Source organism: Brachypodium distachyon, chromosome 2, assembly GCF_000005505.3.
Source record: "Brachypodium distachyon strain Bd21 chromosome 2, Brachypodium_distachyon_v3.0, whole genome shotgun sequence".
Lineage (NCBI taxonomy): Eukaryota > Viridiplantae > Streptophyta > Magnoliopsida > Poales > Poaceae > Brachypodium > Brachypodium distachyon.
The window spans coordinates 52436311-52452125 of NC_016132.3; the positions used below are offsets into that span (position 1 = coordinate 52436311).

The 15815-nt window shown below is 45.4% G+C and overlaps 3 protein-coding genes across 4 annotated transcripts; 1 reads left to right on the forward strand and 2 right to left on the reverse strand.

The window, feature by feature from the left end:
- Positions 1-46: 46 nt before the first annotated feature.
- Positions 47-2653, reverse strand: LOC104583345 (WRKY transcription factor SUSIBA2). Its single transcript, XM_014898442.2, has 3 exons — positions 2156-2653; positions 1918-2004; positions 47-1011 (listed from the first exon to the last, which is right to left on the reverse strand). Exons 1-3 carry the CDS (start codon positions 2464-2466, stop codon positions 441-443), a joined length of 969 nt encoding a protein of 322 aa, XP_014753928.1. The 5' UTR covers positions 2467-2653; the 3' UTR covers positions 47-440.
- Positions 2654-9250: 6597 nt separating this feature from the next.
- LOC100837676 (probable WRKY transcription factor 70) lies at positions 9251-10611 on the forward strand. Its single transcript, XM_003567182.4, has 2 exons — positions 9251-9825; positions 9914-10611. Exons 1-2 carry the CDS (start codon positions 9434-9436, stop codon positions 10371-10373), a joined length of 852 nt encoding a protein of 283 aa, XP_003567230.1. The 5' UTR covers positions 9251-9433; the 3' UTR covers positions 10374-10611.
- A 163-nt stretch (positions 10612-10774) lies between these two features.
- LOC100840901 (protein FATTY ACID EXPORT 3, chloroplastic) lies at positions 10775-15682 on the reverse strand. Of its 2 annotated transcripts, none has more exons than XM_010234191.3 (7): positions 15246-15682; positions 14464-14854; positions 14097-14267; positions 12582-12628; positions 12470-12507; positions 11243-11329; positions 10775-11135 (listed from the first exon to the last, which is right to left on the reverse strand). In XM_010234191.3, exons 1-6 carry the CDS (start codon positions 15486-15488, stop codon positions 11245-11247), a joined length of 975 nt encoding a protein of 324 aa, XP_010232493.1. In that variant the 5' UTR covers positions 15489-15682; the 3' UTR covers positions 10775-11135; positions 11243-11244. The 2 variants fall into 2 exon arrangements, with proteins under 2 accessions (XP_010232493.1, XP_003564498.1); XM_003564450.4 differs by having other exon boundaries at positions 10775-11138; positions 15246-15680.
- Positions 15683-15815: the final 133 nt, after the last annotated feature.

A 15815-nucleotide genomic window follows, 5' to 3' on the forward strand; every position in this document is an offset into this window, starting at 1 on the left:
TTTGTCGTTGTTTTAGTGCAAACTTGAATTAAAACAGTGACAAGTATTTAGGAACGGAGGGATTAGTATATATTTACCCCTTTAGCATTCTTATTAATCGTTGCCCATTATTTATTTGGGACAACCTTACAATATCGCATTCTTCCCGAGGCTTACAATACCACACCATAAAATAACAGGGAGAGTGTCCGACCTATATATAATTAATTAAATACTTCTATATATATATATGGCCCGTATTCTCGCAATACAAGAAATACAAATACCCGTACGTATCTTTATTTTTTTTACCGCACGTATATACCGAACCTGGCTACAGTAATTAAGACTGGGCGTATCTTTGTCTCGTGTCGTCGTCGTAAACACGGACGATAGATGATGAACCGCTGGGCGCCGGCGTGTGAGATGTAGATTCCTGAAACTCGATCTACGATCTCAAATTAAAGCAGCATGTCGTCGTCACGCATCCCGTACGACGGGCCGCCGAAACACAGCGCCGTGTCGGCCGGCACGTCGTAGTCCATGACGTCCAGCTCCTCCTCCTCCTCCCCGGCGCCGAGCGACGACGTTAGCGGCGGCATCGCGGTGGCCAGCAGTGCGTTGAGCGAAGCAGACGCGCCGGCGTCGTCAGCACTAACGCGGCCCAGCTGCGACGACGAAGAGGACCCGGCCCCCGGCGCGGGCGCGCCGCCCCAAGTAGTAGTGTCGGTGTGGCGGCCCTGGAGCACGCAGGCGAGGGACGAGACGAGCACCTGGCGCTCGAGCTCCTCCTTGGCGCCGCGGCCACCATCCAGCGGCACCGCGTCGTCGTCGCGGGCTAAACGGCCGCGCGCCACGACCGGCGCCTCGGGCTCGGCGGACGGCGGCGGCGTCGTGCGGCACGTGTGCTCGTGGACGTAGATGACGAGGTACGTCTTCGGGTGGTCGGCGCCGTCGCCGTGCTGCTGCTCCTGGACCTGCTTCGTGGCCGGGCACCCGCGCTCGCGGTGGTGGCTGCATCTGTAGTAGCACCTGCGTGTAGTACCGAGTAACCGAGTAAGGATTAGTTTTTGTGACAGGAGTAAACGAGTAAGGATTAAGATTCGTTCAGTGCGCACGTGAGTTAGGTTAGGTGCTCGATCTCATCTTTAGCGAGCATATGGCGGCCCGTGGTGACGTCGCATAAAAAGGATTAATTAGTGGGCAGTGACGTAAGCAGGAGATGCCTGTGATAAAATACTCCAGTGCGGGGGACAAATTACCAAATCAGTAACCCAACTCTAGTTAGCACTCTTTTTTGAGGGACTAGGCAGCGTTCACCGTGATAAATTAAGGCACACGAAGATTCCGCGCGCGGGGGCGAACGCCACAAAACTGAACTTTCGGGGACAAGAAGCGGGTCAGTAAAACATTTTTTTACTTGAAAAAGGAAACAAGCGTCAGGATCAAACTGACTCTCGACTTTGTTCCACCTCCAAAATCGACACTTTACCTTTTGCGATGATGCTTTCGAACGTGTGGGAGAACGGGGACCCGTTCGGCTGCTCTCAAGAATCATCATTTTTCTAGAGGCGTCCACGGCCAGCGCGTGTCAAGAAGCAACATTTCGTGTTTGTCCTTTTCGCAGGAGTACTACTACTAAGGATAGTCCCCAATCAATCTCACGGTGCCACTGCATGTGTCCATCCAAGGCGAACCCCGAACCCAATCATGCAACGCACGTTTTAATTTCTGTTATCCTGCAGCACGCGCTGTGTTCCTGGCTAGCTAGAAGCGTCGCAGCCTAAACTTAACCTTAGGCTTTATATAGTTTCTGTTCTTCTTATAGCGACATGGCAACTTAAATTTCAACTCCATGCATGTTATTAATCAATTCCCGGGATAGGATAAACTATCGGAACCGAGTTGTATGTATAGAGATCGAGGAAATTAATTAACCTTGGGAACCTGGTCTTCATGATCCTCTTCTGGCCGTACTTCCTCCACATGTACCCGTCGGAGTTGGGCGAGCTTGTCTCTATTGTTCTGTTAAAACAAAAACAATGCACTCCACAGAATCAGATCTACACGTCCCTACTTAATCACTTGATAATAATGTCACTGTTCCAACAAACAGCTTTGTTTCATCTGCGACAGGCATGTTTTACTGTACTAGCTAATTTAGGCGACTACTCACTTTCTCGGGGCGCCGTCATCTCTAGGACGGCGCGCGGCGCCCGCCGGGGCTGTCGCTGCCTCGGCGAGCGGCGTGGCCGGGGCGGCGCCGCCCATGATGGAGATGCAGACGGTGAAGGCGCGGGAGACCTCCCGCAGGATGAATGCGGCGGTGGCCTCGGCCTGGCCCTGCCCGCGCAGCGCGCGCGCCGCCTCCGCCTGCAGCTGCGCCGTCAGCTCGTGCCCGCGCCGCAGCTCCCTCACCACCGCCTCGTAGTACCGCTCGTCCGCCGCCGACGCCGCCGAGCTCATGAGACGGGACTGCGCCTGCATGGTTAATAATTCTTGCTGGCCGTTGGTTAGAGTTCGTGTGCTCCGTGCGTGCGGAGGTGTTTGCGCTGGGATGCGCGAGTGAGTAATAAGAAGAAGAGAAGTTATTAGCCAGGCAGTGTTCTGGTGGCGGGGATGGGCGGAAGTAGAGGATGAATGGCGGGGGCGGCTCTTATATAGAGGAGTGAGGTGGATGGGCCGGGAAGAAAGGTCGTGGCAGCTGCAGAGCTCAGCCCAGGTTTGGAAGCGCTTCACAGGAGCCAGGTGACGCTGTACGCGGTGTTGTGGACTCCGGGAGGACCGTACAGGAAGTCGTTTCTTAAAATAAACTCCAGCAAAGGGCCGGGCGGGGGGGGGGGGGTTTGCAGATGGGTACAAAAATGACAGACAGGTGGCGACTGCTCCCCGCCCCGATCAGGCCTATCTCTTTTAGAAACCAGCGGTTGTTTGAACAAACATCTGTTGTTATACTTGAGCTGTAGGAACAAGCAGATCTCTTACATCCTTAAGAGCTGGTACCTTCGATCTAAACTCCAAAAAGTCAGTGTTTTCAAAACAAATCAAAATCCATGTTCATCGTGTGTTCTTTTTGGCGAGATTTTCAAAAGGGGATCCCAATTAGAAATGTTTATTCATGTCGGTTTTGCTATTTCTTAGACGACTGAGAAATAAATATTTCTTAGTTGATGATAACAACATTTTTATTCAATCATTTAGATTCGTGTAAGATTTAATGTATGCCCGATGAATAAGAAAATTTTCATTGGATGAGTACGATTGTCGACCGAGAAACAACTATTAATTTCTTAGGCGATTGAGAAATAACTATTTCTTAGGCGACTGAGAAATAGTTTTTGCAAATTGACAAGTTTGTTTTTTCTACCGTATTTCTACATAGATGCATACTTCAGTTCTTCTACCGTATTCCTATGTTGGTTCTCATTGCACGTTTCCTGCCATCCGGCCGGAATTACGGCCACCAGTACAACATTTCTGCATTTAGGGGCAGAGCCACGATTTGGTTATATGAAGGCTAATATGAGGAAGTTCTTGTGTTGCTGAGCGTAGGGGCCAAATGTTCTTGACATACATAACATGATTGGTGATCCAACATGATTACAAATATTGCTAAATACTTTTAAAAAAGTTTTGTTGTGGGGACGATAGCCGTGCTTACCCATGTGCATGCCTGTCTGCAGTTGTAATTTGTACGTACTGTTACATTTTACATACTTCTTACTATGTTTTTATATTGGATATTATTGCACTTTCTCTGTTCTAGGTTTTATAGTTGCCTTGGACAAAATCAACTTTAAAACCTAGTGAAAAAAAGAGAATTAGCAGTACCACGGCGGTGCGCTTGCCCGTTCTTGTCATAGTATGTCCTTTGTTTTTTTTTATCATGGACATAATGTGCACAACATAGCTAGCTTTGCTTCATTCTGGGAGAGGCTTTACCTCCTGAACTATGTATACCGAGTTTAATATTTAATCCTGAAGATCAAGGCTATTTTGAGCTTGTTTGGTTCTCGTCATTTGGGTTTGGAATCATAAAACTTATTTTGGATTTCAGAAACCTACTTGTTTGACTCGTACGAAATTGGTGCATGAATTCAATCTGAAATTTCAAGTAATTGTACCTATACCTAATTAACCCCAATTCCCATCTAAAAGGTCAATCATTTCTCTAAATTTGTCTCTCATCCCATGCATCTAGCAGACAAACATGCATGAAATTTCATGTAATTGTACCTATATGATTTTTTAATTTAAAATTTATAGAACTCGAATTCAACCAAATGAATCTTATACAAAATTTGGAAATAAAATGTGGACTGCCAAACAATTTTTTTTACAAGGAATCCTTTGACTCTTGAAACCGTTTAGCACCAGCCCAAATTATCGTGGTGCCATCAGGTCCAGAGTGTGTTGACTATATACATCATACATGTCATCGTAGTGCGGTACTGTATGGATATAGGACTAAATCGTAGGAGAGACCTATTTTAGTATGTTAAGGTGTTCATTCCTTCGAACTCTTTCTCGTGGACATATTGAGTAATTAAGCGGGAGTCCAATTTTGGGGTCAACCCTGCCGCAGGTTGACCTGTTGACATTTGAATACACAGGCATGCACCTTTATGTCCTGTTGCAATTGCAATGTCCGGCATTTTAATTTGACGATGTTTGACGTTTTGGATGTAGTATAACAATATGCTACGGAGTACTAAATTCCTTTCTACTTCTCGGGCCTACTGGCTACTGCGCCCGTTGTAATTGTGCTCTTCATTTTCTTGAACCCAATCTCTGGTCATTCAGAAAGCAATCATGCACGGAAGATTACTAGCTAGTAGTAGCACTATGCGGTCGCAAGACTAATCGTGCTGCACGTGCGGCTTCAGACCATGCATGAGCCACTCTGCCGCGATGTGACGATAACCCCGTCATAGTAAAACAGGAAAAAAGGATAGCCAAGTGCATGCATTCTTGCAACGCGCTTTCCTGCGAGTTAAATCATATTCTACTGGTGTACTACCACATAATTTGACCATCAGTCGTTACTGGCTTACTGCAAAGAGAAGAAGTCTCTACGTAGGAATGAAAGTTTTCCAATTCTCTGATGGAGATATCTGGTCACTTAAATATGCCAGCGTGCGCTGCGTGCCCGATGCCAAATAGATCACTCGGTCCCCAGTACTCTTTCTTCAGAAAACCCCATGCATGTTACCAAATCGATCACTTTCAGTTTTTATCAGCAACCATATATTCTGAGTTATGTCATTTTCTTTCTAAATAAAGGATTGCGTTTCTTTTTCAGAGCAATTTTTACCGAATCTCCCCGCAATTTTTTACCCAATCAATCAGCGGTGCTCCAGGAACTACAGATAGCATGCATCTTCTACTCTCTCTTTTTTTTTAAAAAAGCATCAGCACGCATCCATTCCATTTGGACCTCTTCAAAGATAACACTGTCGTGCCGAGTCAAGCATGCGGTGCACACACCACGCATGGTTCTTACTCGTATCTTTTTTTCCGCTTGAGTAATGTCATTTTCTTGCTCCATCGGTGATTACCAACTGGAAGTGTGCCTGCGTGACGATTTGCGTTAATTAACCAGCCAAGGCCAGTCAATCGCGTATGATCGCGTGGCATTCGATCAGCCTGAGCAGAGCAGAGCTACCTCCATATCACTATCGAATCCAAGCACATTTCGGTCAAATTAATGCCTGCAGGGAAAATTCTTCGGTTGGTGTACCTTCTCTCTCACAATTTGCAGTACTACTAATTAACAAGGACGAGCTACGCCCCTGTCCCGTACTCGGTAGTCCTGGAACTCGCATTGGTCAAACAAGTACGTGGTACCCTGAAGAACAAATTTCATGACGAGACCACGGAATACAGATGGCGACTTTGCGCTACGCATTAATTTGATGCTAGTGGAAGACAAATTAAGCACAGTTTCTGTACCCATATGCGTGAAAGTCTTAAGCCCGTTTGTTCCGCACGGCGAATTTGCAACTGTACTTTCAATGGTCTTCGATCTGCATGCGCAAGTTGACTAACTTGGAAATTCATCGTATATTCCGAACTACTCTCGAGTCAACGTGACATATTTTCTCCTAAATTATAATTTAGTCCGGCTCGTCAAAAATAAATTAATGGAGTCTGGTTCGTCAAAAATAAATTAATGGAGTCTGGTCGGTGTGTTGCCAGCCGATGAATATGCCACTCTGCGCACAGGGCCACAGGTATTCGATTATTCTCTTCCTGTGTAAAGAATCTATGTCAAATACGGCCATATGGAAATGTCAAGTCCCATTTAATTAGTACTCTCTCCGTTTCATAATTCTTGTCGAAATTGTACATGTATTTAGACACTTTTTAAGAATAGATACATTTATTTTTTGACGAATTTGAGACAAGAATTATGAAACGGAGGGAGTATTTCTCAAAGGAATAAGCTTGGAATTCCTAGTCTTGGCGGCTGCGTGGCGGAAGCGCTGGCAGAGCCAGCAGCAGGCCAGGAGTTTTTGAGAATTCTGACGGTGAGAATGTGAGATCCACTTCAGAAAACTTGTTTGGCACTAGAAATTTTAGCGTGTTTTCTATGGAACTATCCATTTCAAATTGAAAAACACTAGAAACATCGAAGGTTGTTTGATAAGAAATGATTAGACGTGATTATCACTAAAAAAATTTCCCACAAAAACTTCATTTTTATACCAAATTAAAATACTTCTCGTACTAGTGCTTTTTTTAAAAACAAAAAAACACTAGTGCTTTGGGTTTTGAGAGTTTTGGGTGAACACCCAAACCCCTCAAATACCAAAACACTAGCTACTTGAACACCAAACAAGACCTAAAAGGGATAAAAAGTGGAACGAGGTTTACTAAATAGAGTAGTTTTGAAGAATTACTACTAAAATGGGTAAAAAGTCTCACAAAATGCATTTTAGGGGTAAAAGTGGAATTCACTCAAGATTTATGAAACCCCCTAAGCTAGTTTCTAAACATACTGAAAACGCTAGAATGTAGCAGAAGGTTAGCGCATGTACAGTGAGGTTACATCAGTCTTCTTTTAACAGCGCCACGCCGCCCCATAGGATGACTACGGAAGTACGGATGTGGAAGATAGAAAAATGAAAAAAAAAACTGACCGTTTTCTTAAATAAGAGATGATCTTTTCGCAAGAAAGATAAGACAAATACATTTTTTTCTCATTGTACTAGATTTTAGCCTTTCTTCACATTTATTTAAGTTATTTAACTACTTTTATTGACTTACACCAATTGCAAGATAGAACACTACTCTCTCCGATCCATAAAAAATGTCGCTCAGTTAGTACAAAATTTGTACGCTCAGTTAGTACAAAATTTGTACTAACTTTGGTCAAAAAGGACGACATTTTTTATGAATCGGATTGAGTAGAAGATAATCTATTAGGAGTACATCATATTTTATTTTATTGTCTTCACTGAATGATGCGAAACGTGCAAGACAAGACAATCTTATCTACCATTTTATATGTCTTTAAAAGCAACAAAAGCCGCTATTCATACTAAAGTCCATAGCTTATAGTCTTCATTAAATGTCTTCACTAAGCGAGCAAAAGAATACAAAAAAAGATGCTAAATTGATTCTTGATCCTTACAGAAAGCCTCCCGCCCATATTGGTAAAGGCCATAGCTTAGCGTGCCCCCGGCCCCTGGCTACGACCTGATGGAAGAGATGTAGTGATGTAGTGACTACGTACTGTGGCCAGGCCAGTTCTATCAAAAGAAGAACAACAAAGCGCGCATAACTGCCGCATATGTTGGTAGTCATAGTGAGAAAGCATGCACACACCCACAGCTGAACACTTGGACCTAACCACGCTACTTGAGCATCATCACTAGCCATCCGCCCATTAAATTATATTAGACTTGGGAAGGACTGAGCAATCGGTGTTCTCACTCGTAATCAACTCTTTTATGCTTCTTGTTGTACAAGTTGAAGATACGAGACCTGACTTAATGTGCAAATTTTATACTTTATATCGGTGTTCGAAAAGGAAGATCAGCGTAAGTGGCCCGGCGAAAAGTTGCAGATGGGTCTTTTATGGTACCACACGAAATGATAAAACAACTCACTGTCTTTCTTATCTGATCGTCTAGAGTCTGATTAACAGATACTTCTTCGTACTCCGGTATTATGAATGTATAGACTGCCATAAAAAGTATCAGGACACAAGTGTAAAACCGTAATCTATCGACAACATTGGGTTGCTCTGTATTTTCTTCGAACTCCATTAGAGTCGAATCTTGATCGAATCCGAAAAGTCTAAAATACCCTTACATGGTACTCCGCTTTAGACGGGGAAAAAAGGTTAGTATCGTAAATTTGCCTTTCAGATTACACAACCACTTTAAATCTTTTGTTCGAGTTTAAGACTTAGTAGTATCGTTAATCTAGATATAATAATTCGGTTTTCAATTAGTTTTTGTTTATTTTTCTGTTTGGCTAATCAATTTCTAGGTGTTGCCCTGCGTATATTTTGCAAAACAAATATTAGTATACATGGCGCAGTGAGAAACAACGATCTTAATTAATCTGAGCCTCAATGTTCGAATGTTGGTTTTCGCTGCTTCGCTCTACCAGTACACTGAACCTGAGAATCCGAATCTGGAGAGATGAGCAGGAACCATGCTCGCGTCAACCCTCAGCGAATCAAGGGACACTTGCATTTTCTTTTGATTCCTGCATCTCCGAGCGCGTATGTACGTGGTTTTCTAAGCATTGATCAGGACTCTGTGCTGCCTCTGCCTGCACGACCCGTATAGTATTAGCGAGTGAGCTAGCTCAAGTTTACTCAAACCCATGTGACTGTACACGTAACAAAGAGCGCGCGACACGTTTTCCCCCGTAACCACTACACGTCGTCCATTGCATCCGGACTCCGGGCTACTGTAGCTTCGATCCTCAGAATAAAACAATTGTCGCACCTTTTTTGCATAGCACATCAGTTGTCATTTGTCAACCGTCGCAAAAAAAGAACATCGCACCACTATCGTGCTCGCAGTCCCTCTCTCTTGGCTCCTCTCGATTCGACTTCGACCGGCACACACTCACCGGAGTCCAGAAAACCCAACACACGCAGTGTGGTCCGATTAAGACGGCACGGGCGTATCTAGCGCGCGCAAGCGCAAAACACACGGGAGCACGAGCAGCAGGGGGGTTCCGGTTCCGGCCGCTTCCGTGCTGCTTCCCCGCGGGTTCCCCTTGTCCTAAGAAGGCTCGCTACACGGCTATAAATTCCGGGCTTGACACGGGGCGGCACTGACACAAACCCCACCACCCAAAAGCGAAAACGAGCAGCCTGCGCTCGCAAGTTAATCGGTGCCAGTTCTACTGTGTTCAGCTCCAGCTGCAGCGCGAAGAATTTGACCCGAGCAATCGAGCAAAGACACAGTAGTAACTAGCAAGTGCAAGCATGGCGCTGGCGACCCCGACAGCCGTGGTGCTGGAGCTCATGACGATGGGGCAGCAGTCCGCGGCGCACCTCGGGGAGCTGCTCCGGGCCGCGTCCCCGACGACGCTGCCGGGGGAGCAGCTGCAGAACCAGGCGCTCGCCGCGGAGATCCTCCGCTGCTGCGACCGCGTCATCGCCGCCATGAGTCGTTGTCATCCGGGCGCTGCTGCCAAGAAGAAGAGGAAGGCCACGGACGTCCCTGGCTTCGCCGCAGCAGCCGGCCCTCCTGCTTCTCGCAGGGCGCGTGGCGGCGCGGATGCGCGCGGGGAGGTCGTGGAGAGCGGCACCACGGAGGACGGGTTCGCGTGGAGGAAGTACGGGCAGAAGGACATCAACGGATGCAGGCACCCGAGGTGAGCACGCACGTTCGTGGCTTACACTTGCAGAGTAGAAATCACTCGCCTTGATCAGGAAATTCAATCGCGATTTCTGCCTTTGCAGGCTCTACTACCGCTGCGCGTACAGAGGCGAGGGCTGCGTTGCGACGCGGCGGGTGCAGCGGTCGCGGGACGAGCCAGCGGCGTACGCGGTCGCCTACTACGGCGAGCACACGTGCGGGCAGGGAGACGGCGCCGCCGCCGCGTTTCAGCAGCAAGCTGCAGGAACGGCGGCCGCGTTACTGCCGGCTCCAACCGTCGTTGTTGAATTCGGCTCGAACAACGCTTCAGGACTTGTGGATGTCTGTCGGGACAGGGGATCGGCTCTGCCGCCGTTGATCCCCGCCGGGTCCGGGACGTCGTGGCGGGGATGGTCGTCGTCTTCTTCCTCTTCGTCGTCGGAGGTGGAACTTGGCGCTTCTCCTTCCCCTGTAATGGAGTTTCTGGAAGGCAGCTTCGACTGGGAATCCGTCGTCAACTCCCTCGGTTTCGGTGATCTCCCTCTGGTCGCTATGCTTCAGTAGAGCATAGCATGTAGCAGGTGCCTCAGCGTGCGATACATTTTGTGTCCTGTTTTTTAGTCAACAGATTTGCAGTGGGGGTTCGGCTGTCGCAGTAGTCCAACCGTTAGTAGCGATTAGTGACGATTCGTGGGCGAAAGAACCCGGCTAAGAGGTTGAAATGTAGACTTTATTACTACTGATCCACCAGGGATTGTATAAGACATCACATTGCAGGAGTGTTCATCCAGGATTTTCACTACTTATCACATTGCTAGCTAAAACATGTTCCCCCACATCTGAAACCGGAGGAAAAACAAATAAACAGATTCAAACGGTGTAGCTGGGCAGGTGAAAGTTGCGATCCTCCGATTGTGACGTTGAGGGCAAAACAGGCAAACGGCAACCTACTGAGACGAGATATGTCAACTGTATTGCAGGATTTCACTAGACATTGAATGTGTTATAAATAAACAACATGAATAATGAACAGATGGCTACATGAGCATGACAGGACCTTCCAGGGCCATATCTTATTGTTGTTCCAGGCTAGCATCTATATTACATGAGGAAAAGAACCAAGGCCGCAACCATGATAGGTGACGAGTACAGGTATGCGAGCAAGCCTTTTGAGGAGACACTACAGGCAAACTGAAGCGTGCCTGAGTTGACCGCTCAAGAAAGGAAACCTTAAGAGGCAAAGGGACACAATCAATCTTCAGAACCCCAAGTTTCCCCGATCATCTGGTCCATCCCATTGTGTTTGCATCATGAGATGAGAAGCAACTTCTACATTCAAGGATATATATCAGTTATCAAAGTGGACATACTGTAAAATATACATGGTGATGGCATATAAACAAGATCTTTGCACGAAACATGTTAGGTCTTACCATTAGTTCTCTGAACCACTCTCAGTGCTTGGACCTTTGTTGCCCCCAGTCACAATGCGGTGAATGTAAAAGGCTGCCACCGCTCCACTGCAGCATAAATAAAATAATGAACATTGGTTTCTGCTTCAATCTAAAATAGCTTTATCAGGCACACGCACACAACCGCTTGTCGAAGCAACATGTACAATACCACTACAATATTCCCTAAACAAAGCAAACCACATAATAGTCGTCTTAATTACTGAAAGAAAAACACCATGAAATCTAGTACTCTTCCAGTTCACAAGATGCTGATGGCATAGGTCTAGTCATACTTCCAAAACTTCCACTGCCTATATTTTTTTACATTTGGCATTATGAGTGTTGATTTCTCTCAAAAAGTACTTTCGCAATATAATAATCTCATTAGATGTTAAAAATATAATTTTACAAAAATGATTTGTTGTGTTTTGGAGATCATGCCAATGTCCAAAACGCAACCGTTTTGAGAACTTGAGCGAGTAGCAAAACTACCAGATATTTAAGTTGGTGGGGGAACAGTACATGGCCAACTACTATTCTTGACTGCATTTTGTGTCGAATGTTCGAAATCAACTATCTTAAGATAATTGCACTAGTTTCAGTCATTGCAATTAAAGAAACATTAATCACATTTGGGGTTGATAATGGTGCAAGTCTTGTACTATAACACACATGCAATATACAGGAGGGAAACTCAAGGGAAAAAAAAAGTATCTATGGCCCAGCCTGAAGTAATTATCAGCTTCTAAATCGTACCTTCAAGTATAACACACTAGAAAATACTCAAAGGTGACAACAACAAAAAGACAGGGTTAGTAAAAAGGGGGAGCGCCGGCTGTCTATCAGGTGATTGCACCCATCGTTTTGGGGAAAAACCATGGAGTGCAGTAAATGCGAAGTGATCTATCGCAAAGTCACAGGTTGCCAGACAGATCAAATGCAACTGGTGGAAATATCATTATGCCATGTTGACCACATAAAGCCACAGCAACAAGCTTTTCAAGGAGATTATCTCATGCAAATTAGGGAATAGAGTTACAGCTAGAAGCCATTTATGCAGTCTTGCAGGTAGATATACGCATGGGCAAGAACATAAACATGCAAGGATCAAGATAGTTTATGACAACAACTGTTTCTGCATCCCCACATGTTCCTCTGATGCAAGGATGAAAATATTCCAAGTAAGGAGATTAAGCGTGTACTGACCTGAGAAGGACCACAAAAATATTTGGAAACCACCCGTACTGCACACACAGCAGTCAAATTAAATTCTGATATTGCTAACATGGGAAAGGTGGAATTATCATAGTAGCAATACCTGGAAGAAAATTGATAATTCCCTGAGGAAGATGACACTTGCAATAGCTGCATGCCACAAATCAAGTATGTTTAGAAATTTGCAAGTTAAGACAATAATAATAAAACGGTTTTATCAGAGCTCAATTGACAACTTAATCTTCAGATAATTATTCAATGTGCAATGACAATGAGAATGAGACTCAATATTATTACACAGCCAATGCAAGTGAATGTACAAAATCAAAAACACGAATCAAACGAGAAGCACATTGCATCGTCAAGATGAACAGTTAAAAACTTGGATGCTATGTATCTACGGCTTATATTTTGGTGTCTTCTGGAACTCACTTAAGTCTAAACTCCATGGGAATTCCAAAACAAAAGCCTGAAAATAGCTGATAATAGCTGCTGATAATAGCTGCGTATCATGATTATCATGTCAGCATTCCGTTTGGTATGTGTGGAAATTCCAAAACAAAAGCCTGAAAATAGCTGCGGATAAAATGGTGGCATTCCATATCCATGCAAAACATTAAGATCAAGCACAATCACATCTGCAAGCTATAAATAAAAAGACAATATTGCATAAAAAGGACAAATCACTTCATGCAGACTTCTGTCTTTTTTCATAACCTTCAAATGTGATCGATTTTAATACGGAAACGGCATATGGCAATAAAATACCACCTCCCATATTTCTTCTGTCGAATTTACACGTATGTCACCTGCATTTCCTTTTCAAATATATATGTACATGTCATCACTGAACATGAGCTTCCACCAGACAGCAAAACCATCAGTTTTGCTACTAAAAATGAAGAGGAAAAATGCCAACCATGCAAAAAAAAAACAATTACTCTTTTGCGCGAACCAACGGACTTGGTATTGTTGAAGCACGAACAAGATTGCAGTAATAACAAAACAGTTCTTAAAATTGACTCGGATAGAACTATTCAAAGTCCAGGTATATCGATAGTTCTCAACAATATCATGCTGGATCCCTGCTGATTTACTTTGCACTAATCTGATTATATTTTATCAGAAGCTATCGAATTTAGCTACATCACATCAGAAGTCTGATGAAAATATTCTGTTTAGATGGAAGTCTAATCCTTATTTGTAATAACCATACACTTCGTAACTGGAAATTCACTGATTTGCTTTCGGCAGAGTTTTGCCGGATCTGATTGTACGCATAAAAACAACATATGCATATCACCTCACTCAATAAATATAAATAAGCAAAAAAACATGAAACTCCTAAAAAGTAAATATACAAAACAAATAGGTCTGTGGAACAGTAATCTTTTGAACCTAAAGCACAAACCATGTACTTTTTTTAATGGCATACCAAACCATGTGATTTCTTTTACTTCTCTTTTGTTTCGTTCTGTTTTCTGTTGAGGTCGCGAACATTACAGACATGTCATATAAGGATACACATCATATGCATTACAAGGTTCTCCACTTCAATAATTAAAAAAGAAGAAATAAAGTAAAGCAAGGAATATATGGTGAGAGGAAATGAACTAACCAGCTTGGCCTTTCAACAAAAGACGAGGCTGACGACCGCCTGCTCTTTGCGATCTCAAACTTGAGACACCCAGAGCCAACAGTGCAAACCCAAGAACAAAACCGAAGCGTATTGCAGATACACTTCCAGTTAGCATGAAGTTCAGGAAACCTCCAATGGTAAGGAAGGTACCTACATTTAACAATACAGTTCCATGAAATACTGTTTAACCCTTAGAAAGAAAGGCAGCACCAACAAAACTGCATATACAACTCATGATCTACCAGAGCAATTGCCAAAATGAGTCACATGTTTTGTCAACCTTCAGCATGGTAATTAATTAGATCACTATCACTAGAAATGCTACAAGCATAATGCATTTACATACCAAACGGAATGCTGACATGATAATCATGATACTCTGATAGCCCATTCAACTTGCCAAGCCCCTTGATTGTCTCAGTGATGTCCTTGATTGAATCTGGGGAGTTCTGAGCTGCCAGCTTTAGATATTCCTGCCCCTCCTCACCAACCTCCGCGGCAATCACAGTCAGGTCCTTCTGTGCTTTATCTGCCTGGATCCTCAGCTTCTCCGCGGCCTCTAACAGCACCTCCCTTGCTCTCTTGGAGTAGACATCATATGCCTGCGTTGTCAGGGCCTGCATTCGGATGGCCTCGGTCTTGAACTGGTTGAGCATCTCCCTCCACACTTCTTGGGCCTCCTCGGGCTCTATCTCAGACTTCTCCTTTTCCTTGTCATCACCCAATTCTGAACCCACCTGAATTTAGACAAAACAATTGTAAACTTCGGAAAGATAATTTGAACATCGCAGTTCAGGCACGAAATCACGGCATTACCGCAACAAATTGGTCACATCAACTCTACGCACCAACAGAAACACCACTACCATAAGACAAACATCCCCGCATTTCACAGAGCACTCGACGCGGCAGAAACTGTAAACGCGCAGCGCACCAAAGACTATTTTCAGCCGTTCATCGCGCACAAAAAACAAAATAAAACATTGCAAAAGGGCAGGTGAGACGGACTACAGACTAGCAGCAGATCAGATAGGCAGGAACAGAAGAAATACGCTTCAGGAGTCAAACCAAACATCATCGCATGAGACAGAAACAAGCGCAAGGATCTCGGAGAGGGGGACTACTCACGGGTTCCTCCCCCGCGAAGGCGAGGACGACGCGGCGAGCACGGGGGGCGTCCCCTCCGGCGGCGAGACGGGTGCCGGCCGAGAGAGCGCGGAGCGGCGGGGCGTCCAGTCGGCTACGGCGGTCGGGGGAGGAGCGCACGAGCCGCAGGAACGGGGAGGATGCGAGGGGGCGGAAAGGCGCGCGGGCGGGCGGGTTGGTGCTCGCGAGTGGGGAGGAGGCCGCATGTAGGAGAGAGGCCGCCATGGGGACGAGGCGCTCCGCGGCGGCTGCGAACTTCGGGGGAGGCCGGGTGGAGAAGAGGGGAGGCCGGGTGGCGAGGTTGGAGAAGGGGAGCGGAGGCGATACGAGACGTCGGAGGCGGACGGCACGAAGGAAATGGGAGCAAAACGGAGGAGAGTTTGGTGGGGTTTCTTCGGGGCTTTTGGTTCGGCTCGGACGCGGACGGGCTAAATTTTGTTTTGTTTCGTTCGGTGGTTCGGGCCGCTGCGGGGATTTTGCTGGGGATTCGTTTCTTTCTTCCTCCTTTTCGGCTTTCGTGAAGTAGAGGATGTTGAAGCCCCCCGTCCACGC

Excerpts from the sequence above, each read along its gene's own strand:
- LOC104583345 (XM_014898442.2), bottom strand. The coding sequence starts at position 2,466 with ATGCAGGCGCAGTCCCGTCTCATGAGCTCGGCGGCGTCGGCGGCGGAC. Across the intron at positions 2,005-2,155 it reads GATGACGGCGCCCCGAGAAA|AACAATAGAGACAAGCTCGC; the intron begins GTGAGTAGTCGC and ends TTGTTTTAACAG. Across the intron at positions 1,012-1,917 it reads ATGAAGACCAGGTTCCCAAG|GTGCTACTACAGATGCAGCC; the intron begins GTTAATTAATTT and ends TACTACACGCAG.
- LOC100837676 (XM_003567182.4), top strand. The coding sequence starts at position 9,434 with ATGGCGCTGGCGACCCCGACAGCCGTGGTGCTGGAGCTCATGACGATG. Across the intron at positions 9,826-9,913 it reads AACGGATGCAGGCACCCGAG|GCTCTACTACCGCTGCGCGT; the intron begins GTGAGCACGCAC and ends CTGCCTTTGCAG.
- LOC100840901 (XM_010234191.3), bottom strand. The coding sequence starts at position 15,488 with ATGGCGGCCTCTCTCCTACATGCGGCCTCCTCCCCACTCGCGAGCACC. Across the intron at positions 14,855-15,245 it reads CCTTCGCGGGGGAGGAACCC|GTGGGTTCAGAATTGGGTGA; the intron begins GTGAGTAGTCCC and ends GTCTAAATTCAG. Across the intron at positions 12,508-12,581 it reads AATTATCAATTTTCTTCCAG|TACGGGTGGTTTCCAAATAT; the intron begins GTATTGCTACTA and ends CTGTGTGTGCAG.